At 42.0% G+C, this 18,108-nt stretch overlaps 1 protein-coding gene across 5 annotated transcripts in view; it reads left to right on the top strand.

The window, feature by feature from the left end:
* RCBTB1 (RCC1 and BTB domain containing protein 1) overlaps positions 1 to 18,108 on the top strand; it is a 62,435-nt gene that overhangs the window by 21,442 nt on the left and 22,885 nt on the right. For 4 of the 5 annotated variants that reach the window (XM_065593824.1, XM_042842736.2, XM_005287124.5 and 1 more), the window contains 3 exons: positions 13,473 to 13,643; positions 14,606 to 14,756; positions 16,283 to 16,449. In XM_065593824.1, coding sequence (XP_065449896.1) covers positions 13,500 to 13,643; positions 14,606 to 14,756; positions 16,283 to 16,449 — 462 coding nt within the window. In that variant the 5' untranslated portion in view covers positions 13,473 to 13,499. The remainder of the gene's footprint in view (positions 1 to 13,472; positions 13,644 to 14,605; positions 14,757 to 16,282; positions 16,450 to 18,108) is intronic. The other variant, XM_065593844.1, reaches the window with a different exon arrangement.

Here is an 18,108-nt window from a genome sequence, read left to right as displayed (position 1 = left end):
TTTAGACTTAATAAAAAACAAAAAGAGCCCTGATATTAAAGTAAAAAATGCCAATTCATAACAAAATACTGTAGCAAACTACACCATCTACTGGCAATAGCTAACCACTGCAGTGGGGATGGGAAACCCACTGTAATAAAGAATACTGTACTCTCGTATCACCTAGCAGGCAGGAAGTCGTTAACTAGGACATTTGTGAATTTTTCATTGGTCACTACATTTCAGAGAGATTTGAGGATTGTGAATTGGTAAACACAATTTCATTCTAGCAAAAGGTCAAGAAAGAAACTAGAAAATTATAGGCAAAAGACTCATTTGTGATGGGTGGAAAAAAGAATTTTTGAAACTATTTTAAGTAGTATAATGGTAAGCCTTGGACAATCACAGCTTTAGAGTAGCCATCATGGCTTCCGGTAGAGGGAAGTCGTATTTGAATAAGCTGCTGGAGTTCTTGTTAAATACTACCACTATGGATGAGAAATACAGTGACTATAATAGAGCTAGATTTTTTTTTTTTCAAGTATTTGACAAGATCCCATGTCCGAGATCAGTGGGTAAAATCAGATTATATAATGTGGAAAAGAAAACTAACCTGAAGATCAAGAGAGAAAAGGGAACCAGTTTTGTTTCTTTGTTTTTTATTCTTTGTTTTTTTTTTAATCCATAAAAGCTTATGCTCAAATAAATCTGTTAGTCTTTAAGGTGCCACCGGACTCCTTGTTGAGTAATGTATGGTATCTTTCTTGCTTGATATGGTCAAGTGGGATACATAAGGAGTCCATTTTAGGACACTGTTTCTAACATATAGTAAAAGTGCTATTAACCATAATTGCCTATCTTAATGGCCAATGAATTTTTAGTCCTCCTGATAGTGCATGTTAGTCACACTGGTGTCTTCAGCTAATTGCTACAGTAGCCAGAAAAGAAATATCGATGTTAATAGATTTCACTCTAAAATAAGGCTTTTAAAATGAGACTTCCAAATGTACAGTTAATGTTAGGAGTAGTACAGTTAATTAAAAAACAAAACAAAAACAATGTCGCTGTTCTTTAAAATATTTTGATCATAAAGGTGGTAGCACCATTAGATGGTAAATAAAGTGGTTACTTGTAAAAATACTAAGTATAGGAGCAAGAAGCTAGACAAAGGCTTAGTCTGCACTTAAAAATTAGAAGAAAAATTTCACCCCATGAGCACCATAGTTAGATCAACCTAACCCCCAGTGTAGATGCAGCTAGGTCAACAGAAGAATTCTTCTGTTCAACGAGCTACTGCCTCTTGGAAAGGCGGATTAATTATATCCGCGGGGAAAAAGCTCTTCCTTCATAGCTGCAGCTGTGCTGCTGTAGTGTTTGTAGTTTAGAGGTAGCCTTAGGCCTGGTCTACGCTGGGGGGGGTGTCGATGTAAGATACGCAACTTCAGCTATGGGAATACCATGGCTGAAGTCGACATATCTTATTCTGACTTGCCTCCCGTCCTCATGGTGTGGGATCGACGGCCGCAGCTCCCCCGTCGACTCTGCTACCACTGCTCACTCCGATGGAGTTCCAGAATCGATGGCGAGTGCGTTCGGGGATCGATATATCGCGTCCTAACGAGATGCGATATATCGATCCCTGATAAATCAATCGCTCCCCGCCGATACGGCGGGTAGTCTGGACATACCTTTAGAATGTAAAGGCTGCTAAGAGGTGTACTGACAAAACAATGGACAATCAATCCTGGGCATGCAAGGTGAATCTGAAGTTTCACTGAGCTCAGATACCTTTCTTAGCTATTACTGTGTAAAAAGTTGATCTCAAGAGATTCCTTCTACTCTTGAAAATAATAGACAGACTCAGGGCCATCCCTCGGCATTGTGGTGCCCTATGCACCCCTCTTCCCCCCCCCCCCACGTGCAGGGGGCTGGCCCCAGGCCTCCATGGGGGGGCATCCCCAGGCCTCTGCAGGGGGCGGAGGGGTGGGGCTGTGCCCAAGGTCTGTGGGGGGCAAGAGCAGGCTTGGGGGGCAATGGGGAACCATCCCCCCCACCACAAGCCAGCAGAGCAGGTTGGGGCTGGGTCGCTCCACTTCCTGCTGCCCAGTAATTGCAGGGCGGGCTCAACTCCGCACTCATAGGGCGGCGGGAGCTCTGCTCTGCTCCCCTGGCTCCCAGCCTTGGGACTTTGGGGGCAGAGGGGTGACTGCCCCCTAGCACTCACCGGCAGCGCAGCTGGGAGCTGGTGGAGCGGGCTGGGGCCAGGTCGCTCCACTTCTTGCTGCTTGGTGAGTGCAGGGCGCGCCCGACCCCTGCTGCAGTCCCCCGGGACGTAGCTCAGGGGAAGGGGTGGAGTGGGGGCAGGACTGGGGCAGAGTGGAGTGGGAAGGGGTGGGGGCGGAACAGGGGCGGAGTCTTTGGCATGGGGGCTTTGGGGAAGAGGCGGAGCAGGGGTGGGGGCTAGCTTAGCTGGCTGGGGGATTGGGCTGGCCGCTGGAGCAGCGCACAGCTGCGTAGGGCACCAGGAAATTTGGGGCAATTTGGTGCCCCAAATTTCCTGGTGCCCTGTACAGCTGCGTAGTTTGCATATGGGTAAGGACGGCCGTGGGCGGACTTAGCTTTAATTTCATTCCATGACAAATCTGTTTGTAATCTCTTTTCCATAGCACTTCACATCTTTGAGTAGGTTCCAGGTCTTGTATTGCTCAAGCTTGTCTGTATTCTTATAGCGTTCACCTCCAGTCTTTTTACTTCTATGTGCCAAATAGAGTGTGCACAAGAGTCTATCTCTTGAATCATGTGGCTAGTTAGTCTGCAAATATGCCAAGTAAACTCCGAGGTCAGCCATGAATTGCTAGGAATTCTAAGTGTATATTTACACTGCAGAAAAAGACCTGTGGAAATAAGTCTCTGCGTCCGGATCAGCCAACCGGAGCTCGTGCTACTGGGCGTAAAATAGCAGTGTAGACATTTGGGCTTGGGCTGGAGCCTGAGCTCTGAGACCCTCATTTTCTCTCCTCCCCTCCCTCCCCCCACTTCCCCACTGGGTTTCAGAGCCCATCCCCAGCCCAAACATTCACACTGCTGTTTTTAGCCGGGTAGTGTGAGCTTGAGTTAGTTGACCTGGGTTTAGAGACTTGCTGCCTTGAGTTTTTGTTTTTTGCAGTTTAGGCATACTTTCATAGACCACCATTTCACAGAAAGCAACATGTTCTGGGTTGAAATTATGTTTGTTGCTGTGAGCCTCATAACTCAAATACATTTAAAGGTAGTAACACATTTACTGAAGAAAGATTTTAACCAGAAAAAAAAAAAAAGCTTTCCTAATGGCTTGTCCATGGAATATACATGATTGCCAAATTTGTGCATATAGGAGGAAATCCTAATAGTTTAAGGCCAGAAGGCTCTGTTATGATGATCTAGTCTGACCTCCTGAATAACACCAGTGAAGCCAGCATTCCTGACTCAAAGTCCTCTGAGCTAACGAGTTCATCATGTTCCTCTCCCAAAGCATGTTGCTGAACTAACCTTTTTGTCTATCAGTCCTAAAGCACTTGTAGTGTAAAACACTGGTTTTCAAACTTTTTTTCTGAAGACCCAGTTGAAGAAAATTGTTGATGCCCACAACCCAACGGAACCAGGGATGAGGGGTTTGGGGTGTGGGAGGAGCTCAGGGCTGGGGCAGAGGGCTGGGGTGAGGGCTGCAGGGTGGGGTAGGAATGAGGGGTTCAGGGTGTGGGAGGGGGTTCTGGGCTGGGGTTGGGAGGGGGTCAGGGCTCTCGGCTGGAGGTGCAGGAAGGGGCTCCAGGTTTGTGGGGGGGCTGGGGCAGGGGATTGGGGCGCGGGCTTAACTTGGGTGGCTCCTGGTCAGTGGTGAAGTTTGGATTCTAAGGCAGGCTTCCTGCTTGTCCTGGCACTGCAGACCGCGCTGCGCCCCGGAAATGGCCAGCAGCAGGTCCGGCTCCTAGGTGGAGGTGCGTAAACGGCTCCTCGCAGCTCTCGACTGCAAACATCACCACCCCCAGCGGCCAATAGGAGTGCGGAGCTGGTGTTCGGGGTAGGGGCAGTGTGCGGAACCCCGTGGCCCTCCCCCTCCCTCCACCTAGGAGCCGGACCTGCTGCTGGCTGCTTCCGGGGCGCAGCGCGGTGTCAGAACAGGTAGGGACTAGCCTGCCTTAGCCGGCAGCATCGCCAACAGGACTTTTAACGGCCCGGTCGGCGGTACTCACCAGAGCCGCCACGACCCAGTCATGACCCGCAGTTTGAAAACCACTGGTGTAAAAGTCCTATATGTAGTTGTTTTGTTGCCACTTTGTATCTAGCAGGAGCTGATTCTTTAGTTGGGAGCAAAGACAAATAGCATATCCTCTCCAGCCGGAGAGGTCTAAGAGAGACATTATCCTCTGAATAGACCTTTGCTCTCTCCACATAGAGTAAACAGGATGTCGGACTGCAATGCTAGAGGAATTCAGTATAAATCAAAGTAGGTGGTGTTCAAAGTCAAGGTGATGGTTTATAAGAAATGGTGTGATTGTAAGTATGGTGCTGTGTGTGCAGTCTAGGTTAAAGATTTGTCAAAATTGGTAAACCATTGTGAGGGTTTTTAGATCTTGGCAACTAACTAGCTTCCAATAGATAATTGTTACTGATTAAGAGAGTCTAAATGCAAGCTCATTGTTAAGCTGAATAAATTTTCTCGTGTTTAGTTTTGAAAGAACTTTGTAAACAAGCTTTTGTGGAATGAGTAATAACTAGATAGAGACTATATACCGGGGTGGCCAATCTGTGGCTCTGGAGCCGCATGTGGCTGTTCAGAGGTTAATATGTGGCTCCTTGCATAGGCATTGACTCTGGGGCTGGAGCTACAGAGGCTAACTTTCCAACGTGCTGGGGGGTGCTCACTGCTCAACCCCGTGCTCTGCCCCAGGCCCTGCCCCCACGCCATCCCTTTCCCCAAGGCCTCTGCCCCTTCCCCCCCAGTCTGCCATGCCCTTACTCCTCCCCCTCTCCCACAGAGCCCCCTGCGCATGTGAAACAGCTGATTACGGGAGGCGCTGGAGGGCCGGAGCTGATGCAGGGGGGTGGGGCTGCTAACGTATCACTGTGGCTTTTTGGCAATGTACAATGGTAAATTCTGGCTCCTTCTCAGTTTTCAGGTTGGCCACCCCTGCTATATACACTTGAAACCTAGGTCACAGATTTCAAATATAGTGGCCTAAAGTTAGGCTCCTAAATCCATATGTGGGCACCTAGGTTATTTTTCAAGAGTGCTGAGTATGTAGCAGCCTCCTCTTGGGTGCTCAGCGCTCTTGAAAATGAAGTAGGTGCCTTAGTATGAATTTGGGAGCCCAACTTTAGGCTACTATTTTTGAAAAATCTTTGCTGTAGTCAACTTTAAAAAATGAATTAAAAGTAGTTTCAGGTACTAAATTTGCTGCTGTGAGGTCTGCCAACTTCTGCCTTTTTTAAAAAAGGTAGGAAAACTGCTAAATGTGTTTATTCCTGTTACTGTGTGAAGATCCAGGAACACAAAAGGAGGAACTGACTATACTGAAAGTACGGTCACAAAGTAAACAAATAAAATAAACATACAACTTCTTTGCTCTTTTATAATTTTAGGTGGTGGTTGCATTATTAGTCACTTTTCTTTTCTTTTTTTACCTGATGTTGGAGATATCCCTTTAAAACGTGTACTTGAATACTCATGATTTTATAGCCTTTAAATATCTTGTCAAAGATCTAGGGATAAGGTTGTCATGGTTTCATAGCTTTTTTTTTTAACCTTAAAACACAATAACAAACAATTTGCAGTAACTGAGTGTTGAAACTTGTCATGTGCATTGCTCTGCAGTTTAGTGTCACAATTTACTTAGGATTGCTACTTATTTAGGACTTGTCTGCATTAAAGAATTCCACCAAAACATTTCCACTGGTTCAGCTGCATTGATGACAGCCCTCCCTATAGGTAAGGTAAGGATGCCAGAAGCTACCATCCGTGCCAAACTAGCTCCTGCAGCTGAACTGATAGTATCGTCAATGGAGAATTTGTTGATAAAATTCTGTATCATAAATGTGGCCTTTGGTTCACTAGAGTTCCTCTGTTTGGTGATTCTTTGCTTCCTCACCCATTGTAGGCTTTCTAATCTTTTGGAGTTAATGCTCTTTAATTATATTGCTCAAGTGTTTTTTATTGGAGATAGAAATGAAAAGAAATGTAAGCCACAATAGCTGCATCAGTTTTAACACTCCAAGTTAACTGTGTGTGTGTGTGGGGGGGGGAAATGTGTGAAATATTTTCACTGCAGACTAATGGTGAGTAATCCTACCAATATTCATACACTTCTATGAAAGTCTTCATTATTTGTATTACAGTAACATCTAGAGGTCTGACCTAAGTTTGGTGCCACATTGTGCTAAAGACTGTAGTAACATAGCATAAATTCTTTGCGGTGAGGACTGTCTCTCAAGCTAAGTAGACAAAGGGGAAGCAAAGTCTCACAGATTTGAAGTGACAAGCCCAAGGTCACACAGTGCTTCAGTGGCAGAGTAGATCTTATGTTTTTTAAAGTTCTATAAACTGTCAGGTCAGGGTGGTAGATGACATTTTCATTCCTAACTACTGATATGCATCTCCTTTTCATTCATTCTTCCATTTTGAGCCTACAAAAGGTCCTCTGTGGACAAAGCAGGCTCTTACATGTGGTCCTTTTCTCTTGCATCTAAATTAATGTAATCTTTCCTTTCCAAATCTTGAGGATTTTTTGAGGTTTTGTGGTAAACTAGCTCTGATAAGAAGAGTTTGCTTAAGATAACTGTAAACACAGAATGAAGCACAATAGTATAGTCGACTCTGAGCATTCAGATATTGTGTCTGGCCCCAACCAATCATGACATTTAAAAAAAAAAGGGTTCTTTATTTGTTTTTCAAGCATTTAGTCTTGGCTCTCATTTTCCGGCTTTTCTGCACAACTTGCGGGCTAGAAACTTTCATCTTAAAAAGCTGAGATTCTCATGTAATAGCTTGACTCAAGAATGTGGGGCTTCAAGAAAAACACCCAAGTGTGAGATTTTGCAATATCCAGAATAAACTTTCCAGATTTGTATTTTGGTACTTGACCATGTGCTAATGTCATAAGCAGCCAGTCCAAATAATTTACATGCCTTAGTTTATAGTGTTAATCTCATGTGAAAGAGCTAAAAATTACTTATATAGCACTTCATTGCTGAGTGTTTTGAACATTTAACTCATCATTCCCCATGTGGCAGAGGCAAGTGTATTCCCCATTTTACAACCACATAAATTTAATTCTGAGTACCATCAACTTCTGTCACTCCGGCTCCTAATTAGGAGAATAGTCTTCCTGAGTTGGAGTCAGTAGTTGATGTGTTACTCTGCACAGGCAGACCCTGTGTCCATATAGTCTTCCATTGACTTCATTGAGGTACCATACAGATACGGAGGTCTACTCACTCAGAGTGACTTCCTGGATCAGAGCTCTAGTTGATTATAGTCCATCACAAAAGTTTCACAATTGTGCAGCTCTCAGTTATCAACAATACTGCATTTAACAGAGTGCAGCTACGCAGTCTGATTTAATGTGATTTTTTTTTTTAAATGTAATCTCATGTTTTATTGTAGGCTGAGCTTGTAGCACCAGCTATAGTTAAGGTTGCCTGATACTTGACATTATAAGAACTTGAATTCAGTTGCTTGTAACTCTTGCAAACTTTAACTGTCCATTGAATTTTTGAAAAATTTCAGTTAGAGCAGTTAATTCATTTCTAAGTATGAGCTGAGCAAACAAGGTATCTCTCCGTAATAGTGGGAAAAAATGCTTACAAACATTTCATTGAGAAGCTCTAGCACTTCTTTGCGTTGGCGTAGACACATACAATTTGGCAGTGAGATTGTGTAGTGTCATGGGAGGTGCCTTTTCTTCAAGTGCTGCTCAGAGCATCAGGACTGGCAGCCCTAAGTACTACACTGTAAGTAGCACATTCCTGTGGGGAACAATTTAATACACTACACCCGGCTCCGCTCAGCCTGCTGATGGTCTGGACTTCTCAGAATATGTTCTTGCAGCCCTTATCAAAAATTACACTACAATTAGCTTAAAAACTTGAAAACTTTGTATATTACAGTAATCATTAAAAAATGTATAATGTTAATAAATACATAGGTTTGATGAAACAAAGTAATTGTACTTATGTGCCTGTGCTTAATTTGTGTTTTCGACGATTTACCTTCTAAAAAAATCTCGCATGTCTCGCACCCCCAGAAAGGGCATCTCGCACCCCAGGTTAAGAACCACTACACTAAACTGACAAGATCTGCATTTTAATTTAATTTTAAAAGAAGCTTCTTAAACATTTTAAAAACCTTGTTTACTTTACATACAACAATAGTTGAGTTATATAATATAGACTTATAGAAAGAGACCTTCTAAAAACATTAAAATGTATTACTGGCACGCGAAACCTTAAATTAGAGTGAATAAATGAAGACTCGGCACACCACTTCTGAAAGGTTGCTGACCCCTGTTCTAACACATTCTGAGGGTGTGGCTATAAAAGGGAGCATGGCGCTGGTTGCTGTCTCACTTCCTTCCAACTGCAACAGTGAATGTACACAGACCTCTCCAGATTGCAGGGATATAAAATCTTTCCATTCTTAGATTAGTTAGTAGTTAATAGTTTTAGGTTAAGCTAGCTTTAGAAATAGGTTTAGATTAACTTTCAGTTTAAAGTAAGTTACTTACACAATACCATGGCAGATTTAAAGATCAAGAAACACTGTTTTAAAGGGTGTTTGTCATGCCTGGCTGTCTTTATAATATAATTATAATATAATATAATATATAATATAATAAATGGAGATATCCCATCTCCTAGAACTGGAAGGGACCTTGAAGGTCATAGAGTCCAGCCCCCTGCCTTCACTAGCAGGACCAAGTACTGATTTTGCCCCAGATTCCCAAGTGGCCCCGTCAAGGATTGAACTCACAACCCTGGGTTTAGCAGGCCAATGCTCAAACCACTGAGCTATCCCTCCTCCCCTTTGTGGCATCCGTTGTGCATGTTCAGTGCTGAAATGCCTAGGAGAAAGGCATTCTTGTTCGTATTGTGCTATTTGGGGCCCTCCGCAGGCCCACATAGCTAGACAAGACTTCAGGCTCTTCTGTTACAAGAAACATTGTTGGTCCAGCCTCTTGGATCAGATACTTCTAAATAGATATCAGATACCTCACTTCCAGAAGGAATCTGGGGTAACTTAAGACTTTGATGTAAATCCGTGTATAAATTTACCAGTATTCTTTCCCAAACCATGGGCACGTAAGGGCAAATCTAAATTACATTCTTTAGACCCAGAGAATACTTTCTGATCGGAACAGGACTAAAGACAACTGCTACGTTGTTTATATCATATGTTGGTCAAGGGTCAAGCTGTCTCTTCCCATTCCTCGTCAGTGGGTCAGATAGTGTATATAGAAGAGAGTTATAAAAGTTCTTCACTCTCTCTCTCATCCTGCAGTTCTTAGAGTTCATTCTACCAGTGCAGTTGCTGCAACTGTAGCATGTGGTAGACATGTTCCCATTATTGAAATATGTAAATATGGAGTTCAGGTCACACTTTCTCTAAACAGTGTGCCTTTTTAGATTTGGCAGCCAGATCTGATGCACAGTTTGGCAAAGTGATACTTCAGTTGTTGTTGTTTAATTAGGACTCAGTGTTCCTACATCCACCTTTTACGTACTCCTTGCCAAACTATCCCAAGAGTGGGAATATTCAGAGGACTCTTGAAGGAAATGGAGGTTCCTTGTAACTGTAGTTCTTCAAGATGAACTCTACATATTTCCACTCCCTGCCCACCTTCCCCTCTTCTGTGGAGTCCCAATTAAGGTTATCACTGGATTCTGTAATAGGGGTGGAAGAAACTGAGCTGCTTGTGTCACCAAGCCCCTTTGACAGCCATGCCCTCAGAATGGGCTAGAATGTTTAGGGAAGTGGGGAGAAGGGTATGTGAGCATTCCAAGAGTGTGAATATGCAGAGTCAATCATCAAGAACTATGGTTGCAAGTAACTAATCTTCATTTACTCTGTGTGGAAAATGGTCAAAACTTGGCCAAATTATACATTTTTGAAAAAACTCAGACTTGTAAGAGTTTGGAAGCTAAGTTTTCTGAAGATTCTTTATGCACTAAGCATGCTCCTGCTAAGGGCTGCAGGGACTGAGCAGGACTTTTCATGCCATTGCTCCTCTTGGTATGGTGACCAGATGTCCCAATATTATAGGGACAGTCCCGATTTTTGGATCTTTTTCTTATATAGGCTCCTATTTACCCCCCCCCCCCATCCTGATTTTTCACACTTGTTGTCTGGTCACCCTACCTCTTGGCATCCTGAAACACTATGGTATCAGGAACTGGGAGTAGGGGGATTCTCTTCACTGCTCTCATTGCTTCTACTTCTGGTGCCCAGGAAGCATGGGCGGGAGGGGGAGAAGCCTGTCTTGAATTCAGAGGGATGAGAAATGGGAGGGGCGGGAGAAAATGGGGTTGCAGGGTGGGAGGTTGCAGGAGCCAGAAAGTGAGGGAGGGAGGAGCTGGAGGGGGTTGGATAGGAGCTGCATGGGACAGGATATAGGTTGCACTTCTTAACTGAGTGCTTGACTCTGCAACTTTAACTATCTTTTAACATAGTCTTTTAGATGTAATAGATATTATGTTAACAGTATTATTTCTACGTGACTGTACCCAGGGTCGTGAAGCATCTCCCCACCATCTGCCCATAGTGCGAGGAAGTGTTGTCTGTGCCTTCTGTGGGTCAGCTCCTTGAAATCACCAGCCTCTGACAATCCAATCACTGCCTTCCAGACCTCTTCAGGCTTTGCTGTCTCTGTACAGGGTAGTTCTAGGCATACATCAATCCCTGAGTCTTCTGAGCATTCCCTGTAGTGCCCAGCCCCTTATCCACTGAGCACTCAAAATTACCAGGCCTGCTGTCCCCAAAGGAACAGTAAACACCAATTTATTACTTATACCTTGCTAAACATTTAATCTTATTCACTATAAATAAATCTATGTTTATTGTTAAAGAACTGACATTCAAGTGAATAAGAATATTGGAAACAAATGGTTACATATCAAACAAAATCATAAAACGCTTTCTTGAGACTAAACATAATTAACAGATTAACATCTTGTTTAAAGAAGCTGGTCTCATCCAAGGTTCTTTCCAGCGTTTTCAGCCAGGTGTGGTTGAGATCCCTCTTTCATGAAGCAAACTCATTGTCCATTTGCTTCCATAGTGAAGGATGCTAGGGTGTCTTCTTTGTCCCCCAAATTATTAGAGCAGCCCTTTGGTGTGCGGGTCAGAATAGGGTTGTCTCCCCGGCTCTCCCGCTGCTTGCTTCCTCCTGTTACTTTTGTCTTTTGAATTTTTCACAATCCTTCATTAGCATTCAGTTTAGACTGGTGAGAAGAGGCCCTTTTGTTTATATGTAAATTAAGCACTGTATAGTTCAGACCGCTAGATAACAATTTCTCTTCTGACAGAACCTGTATTTCATCTTTGCTGGTGATCAGTTCCTAAATACAGACCTTAACATAATTTTGTGTGTGTGTGCCACACACACAGATATGTAACTCCTTAACAACACCCATATATGTCTAGAATGTATATTCCGGACCCAGGAGGTCCCTGTAACATCTAGGCACCCCTCTGTGTCCTTTTCTAGTTGGCACTAAGAGGTTCCTGGGTCATACATGACCAATGCATACCATAGTGTTGTCATTTTATGGAATGCTCTGGTGAGAGCACAGATCCATACCAATGAAGTACCAGCCTATCACATAAATGTGGACAAGTACTAACAGCAGAATATCTTTGGAGCATCAGTGCTAACATGACTTTTCTTGTGTCAGGCCTAAAAAATCTTACATAGGTGCTCTTTTTTTGAGTCTTTTTATCTCCTCCTTGAATCCATTCAGTTTCCATGCGCAAACTAGAGGTGATGAGGGTGGCAGAAATTTGTAAATTATACACAGTGATATTGTTTCTCTGGCAGATTTGATGATACTTTTATCTTTTGCTCATCTTCCAATGTTCTAACACAATCCAAAGTGTTTCCCAATTAACCAATAATGACTAGTTTCTCTATGCTGAGTTTGCCAACAGTTTTCAGCAAGTAGTCTGAAGCAAACAGATCATGGTTTTGTGCTGTAATTCTCTCATGCTCAAAAATAGTTACTTTTGGCCACAAGGAAAGTTTTAAATCAGCCCCTGCCCCCTGGACATCCCCAATACTTAACAAAAAACCCTAACAAGCTGGCATCATGTGCTACTTACATATATTGGGATTTCACACTGTCCAAAATTAAACTGGGATTGCACTCTAGTTGGAGGAGACAGATATTTTGTTTTAAGACCAGGGTGGGCAAACCTTTTGGCCTGAGGTCCACATCGGCGTTCCGAAACTGTATGGAGGGCCGGGTAGGGAAGGCTGTGCCTCCTGAAACAGCCTGGCCCTTACCCCCCTCCCACTTTCCACCCCCTGACTGTCCCCCTCAGAACACCCGACCCATCCAACCCCTCCTGCTCCTTGTCCCCTGACACCCCCCCGGGATCCCTCGCCCCTAACTGCCCCCCCAGGACCTCACCCCCATCCAATCCCCCATGTTCTCACCCCCCCCCCCGAACCTCTGCCCCATCCAACCGCTCCCTGTCCCCTGATGGCCCCCCGGAACCTCCTGCCCCTTATCCAACCCCCCCGCTCCCCGCCCCTTTACCATGCCTCTCAGAGAAGCAGGACTGGCAGCTGCGCCATCCGGCTGGAGCCAGTCACACCACCATGCTGCCTGGCAGGAACTCGCAGCCCCGCCACCCAGAGTGCTGGTGGCAAGTGAGCTGAGGCTGCGGGGGAGGGAGCTAGCCTCCCCGGCCCGGAGCTCAAAGGCCAGGTAGGACTGTCCCACGGGCCCTAGTTTGCCCGCCTCTGCTTTAAGATCTGCTTGTCTCTATTTAAATGGAATATAGGCTTGGAATACTGTTTCACATTTACAAGAGAATTGAATGTAATACAAAAGAAAATAAGATCCAAAATATAGCTCAGAAATCTACTGCCACTGAAAGGCAACATTTGCTAGGTTACAGGTTGCATATTTATTAACAAATGGATTTTTTCAAGTAGAACAGTGTCTTTATCTGTTTTTTTTCCCCCCAGTAGTTATTAATTCAAAGTAGCCCAGCAGATACTTGTTTTTAATGATATTTCTCTAATATCCTGTCTAGGACTAGCTATTTTTGTTCTTCCTTGGTATGGTGTTTGATTACACATCTTGTATAGGAATAGAATATTCATTCATCAGAGACACTCATGTCCCTGTAGTTAAGTTTTAAGTGCTTTTCTTTTCTAAAGAAGAATATCTTGTGCCGTTTGTTGAAACAAAAAATAAGCCTTTTTAACAGTGTTTTTTTTTCCTTATTACCGCAGAAATGTCAACTTACTTATAGGAATTATATGAAACCCAACATAGTCATGGTGGATGTAGGAAAGTGGCCAATATTTACCTTGCTTTCACCTCAAGAAATAGCATCTATTCGGAAAGCATGTGTATTTGGCACATCGGCCAATGAAGCTATATACATAACCCATAATGATGAGGTAAGTGTATAAGGAAATGAAATACCTGATCTGTTTTGGGATGTAATTCTAACCCCTTTGAATGCCTGTAAATAAGCAGGCTACAAAAGACACTGCATGAAACTGTGTCCCAGTCTGTGAATGAATGTGGTGGGAATGAATTGCAAATATTTGAAATCTTGCATCGGGACATAACTGGGAAGAGAGTAAAAGGATTCACAATAAAACACTCGTAATGAAAATAATTTTCGTTAATATTAATGTCATAGATTAGTAAAGATGAAAAAATAAAAACTTGCTACATAAACGGAGTCTCTTTACATTTCATTTCACTTGGACAACTGAACTAGACTGGTCAGTTTCACTTCTTGGATCTCTTACACTAGCGCACATTTAAATATAACCGGACAATTATTATGACAAATGTTAGAACTTATTATATCCAATAGTGATATAAAGGATAGCAGCTGTAATAAAAATGAATCTCCAGTCCAGGATATGCCCCCTTTAGAGGTATCCGTTTAAATTTAAGTAACTTTTTTCTGAATCAAAATAGAATTGTCACAGCTTTTTTATGGAAAGAGAAGTAGTGCATTGCCCTAAATAAGCCTAGGCACCCAAAAGGGGGAGATATTTGGATGCCTGCCTTTAAAGCGTACAAAACACACAATAAAAACACTTCCGTAAACTTTTAAAGACCTATGATTTCAGTAGAATTATTTCAATTAGGGTTCGTAAACCTTCCTTCTTTGTGTATTAAACAAAAATCTAAATTTTGAATCTAGAACTAGTTGTAGAACCCTTTGAACCAGCAATAAATTTCCATGGATGAAATCTTTGCCCCATTGAAGTTGATGGCAAAACTCCCATTCATTTCACTAGGGCCAGTTTTCACCCTATATATCTATATTTCTGTCTATCTCCCTCTCCATAAATATGAATCTAAATAGTTTAAAATGCAAACTGTTTCTTTTTCCCCCCAGGTGTTTGTGTTTGGACTAAACTGTAGTAATTGTTTGGGGACTGGAGATAATCAAAGCACAATAGTACCAAAGAAATTAGAAGCCTTATGTGGAAAGAAGATTAACAATCTCAGTTATGGAAGTGGACCACATGTTATACTTAGCACTGAAGGTAGAAAACATTTAGTATGTGAAATAATCAGTTACATATTCTATCAGGGTTAACCAAGAATGGAAATGGAAATATGTTGGTAGATTGGCCAAGTAGCAATGTGCTGGGTTTGTGTTGCTCTTCTGGAAATTCTGATCCTGGGTCAACAAAGTTCAAAGGCCAGATCTCTCAACTTACATAGGTCATAGCTTTGCTGAAGTCACTTTACACTAGCTGAGGAACTGGCCCAAAGCATACCATGATGGTAACATGCTTAGTCTTCCCTCTGGGATGGAGGAGCTATGTAAATTACTAACTATCAGAACTCCATGATCAGATAACATTTTCCAAACCTGGTGGCCATCAGAATCAAATAGTATGTTCTAGTTTAGTGGCCTTCTAGCCAACCAACTTTTACAAAAGGAAGAACGCAGGTTATTTCTCAAAACTGGGTGGGTAGTAAACTGTGGCAAGGGAATGAATGCATTTTACTTTTTGAACATAAAATTGGAAACCAGACTCCAACATGAAGTTGTAAAGTTCATTGGCTGACTAGCGAGGCAGTGCTGGTTAAAAGGGTCTGGACTTAATGGCTTCAAACCCTAACATTAAACTTTTCTTTGTTTTTAAATAGTTGTTTTGAGTTAAATTTGTCATAGTCTATTCTTATGTGCTTGTAGCATGTGGCTTCAAGCTTCTGAAATATGAATAAAATGACAGACTGCTCACTCTCTCCTCTAAATTGTTTTCCTGGTTCCTTTATTTAATGTTGGATTATGAGCACATTGAAACACCTTGCTCAGTTTTTTTTTCCTGGGAAGGGGATATTAAAAAATAATTAAAATCAAAATGAGTTAATATGGACTCACTGGACAAAGCCTTCTTTGCCTTGAATTGACAAGAGGCAAGATAGAATCTGTTTAAAGGAAGTTCGGGGAAGGCAGAAAGTCAGAGAAGAGCAGAGAGGTTGCTTGAGAAATTCTCAAGGTTGAAGAATGCTGAGCCCAAGGAAGGGAAGGAAACTAAATGGAGTTCAGGAAATGTCCACTCAAAGTTGCTTCCTATTTGGCTTCCCTTATAGAATAGTGAATTCATATAGAAAGCTGGTTTGGTTTGGGGAAAATAGCTTTTGTCTGTATTGTCTGATCAGACAGCTGACATCAGTTTTAAATAGTTAATGATATTTACTGCCAATTACAGTTGGGTGCGGGAGGGAAGCATTTTAATTCTGCAATAAGGTTAGTGAAACCATTTGTTAATGTCCTCCATTATATTCATGTGCCACCATTTATCTCTCTCAAATAACCCAGAGCTCATGCTATGTTATAGTTATGAATAGTTAGACTTGAAAATGAAGGCTAAAAACTGTACAAAGAAAAAAACTGTAGAACAATTACTACACTAGTCTCACCACTTAGTTATTCTACTCTCACTTTCACTTATAGCTCTGTACTTATGCTTTTATAGAAGTTAAAGATAATAGTGTTTGAATCAATTAACATCTCAATTGGTGGGGGTGGTATCATAAAAATGCATATTTTGTGCAGATGGTGAAGTTTATGCTTGGGGACATAATGGATACAGCCAGCTTGGGAATGGAACAACCAATCAGGGCATTACTCCTATTCAAGTCTGTACCAACCTGCTAATTAAGAGGGTGATTGAAGTAGCTTGTGGCTCTCATCATTCTATGGCCCTATCATCTGATGGAGATGTAAGTCTTATATTTTCTTATTTAACTTTTTCAATAAACTTGGAGTTCCTGAAAGGAATCAGATTGATAGCTTTGGAGGCTGAAGTCCTTTCTATCCACAGTACAGGTACAAAGTAACCTTACCCATGCTGTCCTACCAATGTGCTTCAAACCCACGGCACCTTCTCTCTAGCGGTGGGAGGGATAGTTCATTCTCCAGGCCAATTTTAATTCTTCTTCCCTACTGCGATTTGAAAATTGTGGCCAGTGAGTATTCTTGTGGGTTTTTTGTGCATTGGACACCTATCAATAAGTCTGAAACTGGAAAGAACACTGCATCTAAAAAGCAATGTAATTTGTATTCCCTATCTGTATAATAGAGAATTGTACCAGAAATGGTAGAATCTTCCAAAAGATACAAATTTAAAGTTGCTCTCTGTGTGCACTGTTCTAGCACTGACACGGATGGGTCAGTCTGTGGAAGTGTTTTGGTTCTCTTTAATACTGTATCTGATTGCTGCATTATTCATTATTGTGGAAGTATTCTGCTCTATCCACCTTCACATACATTGAGAGGGATTGGGCATAGTTGGTTTTATATCAAAGTTCTGCTTTATGCTACATATGTTGTAGAAAATATATCCCTGCAGAAATGAGTGGAGTCAGGCTTAATTTGTCCATGTCTAGTTACCTGGAAAGTGTAAATCACAAATTTCTTTCAGTACTACTGACTAGTCAATGTTTCCTTTTCAAATGAGCGTAAAAATGGTATTTTTAGAATGCGAGTAATCAGCCTGATCTAATGCTGTTTTAAGGCTTCATCTGAATTGTTTGATTCTAAAATCAGTTTAAAATAGTTACGATGAGGAATTAAAAATAGGCATAATTCTGTCTATGTACTGGGCCCCCAGAACCATAGTATCTGAGCACCTCCATATCCTGTTCTAATACAAAATCATACTACTGCCATTATGACACACAGTAGCACATCAATGTCTGTAATGAGGGGGAGGGAAAGTAGATTCAGAAGCTAGTTTTTTGCTGATAATGTGCTGCTTTTGAGAGGAGCTTGTGCTTAGGAAAGATCTTGAGATTTTTCATTTCTTTGCCTTGCATAGGGCATGAAATTTGGAAGTTTAGTGCACCTCGTTAGGCAGCAGTGATATGGTCCAAACAAGATAAGATGAGAAATAGGAGAAAGGGTGTTCTACAGGGAAGAATGAGACCTGTAATGCATATTTTGAATATAATGTATATTTAAACTGTACTTAATTACAATGCTAACCTCCTGAAATTTAAACATTTAGTTTGACCTATATTATTATGCATTCTCTTGGTGTTTGAGGCTTTGTCGTTACAAGACATATAACCCTGATTGTACAAAACATAAGGGAATGTGTTATGGAATAATATTTACAGAAAGAATTGGCTGCAAAAGTAAATGACTTTAATCTCTGGAATTTCAGAAGGTCTTTGAAGTGTCACATGACACTGTTCTTGTGGCATTAAATGATGAGCTCTAGAGTAGATAAAGGTAGGTGAAGGGCAAACAAACTATCAGCAATTGCCAAATTGGGAGAACTGTTGAACAGATGAATAGAGGCAGCTAGTTCATTTCATGGTTTAAAGAGCAGAAGCTGTTATCACAGGTGGCTGTCTTATATGGGGAAACAGTGGCTT

This window comes from Chrysemys picta, chromosome 1 (genome assembly GCF_011386835.1).
Source record: "Chrysemys picta bellii isolate R12L10 chromosome 1, ASM1138683v2, whole genome shotgun sequence".
NCBI classification, from domain to species: Eukaryota; Metazoa; Chordata; order Testudines; family Emydidae; genus Chrysemys; species Chrysemys picta.
Note: the sequence above shows the minus strand (reverse complement) of the source record. Positions and strands in the feature narration are given on the sequence as shown.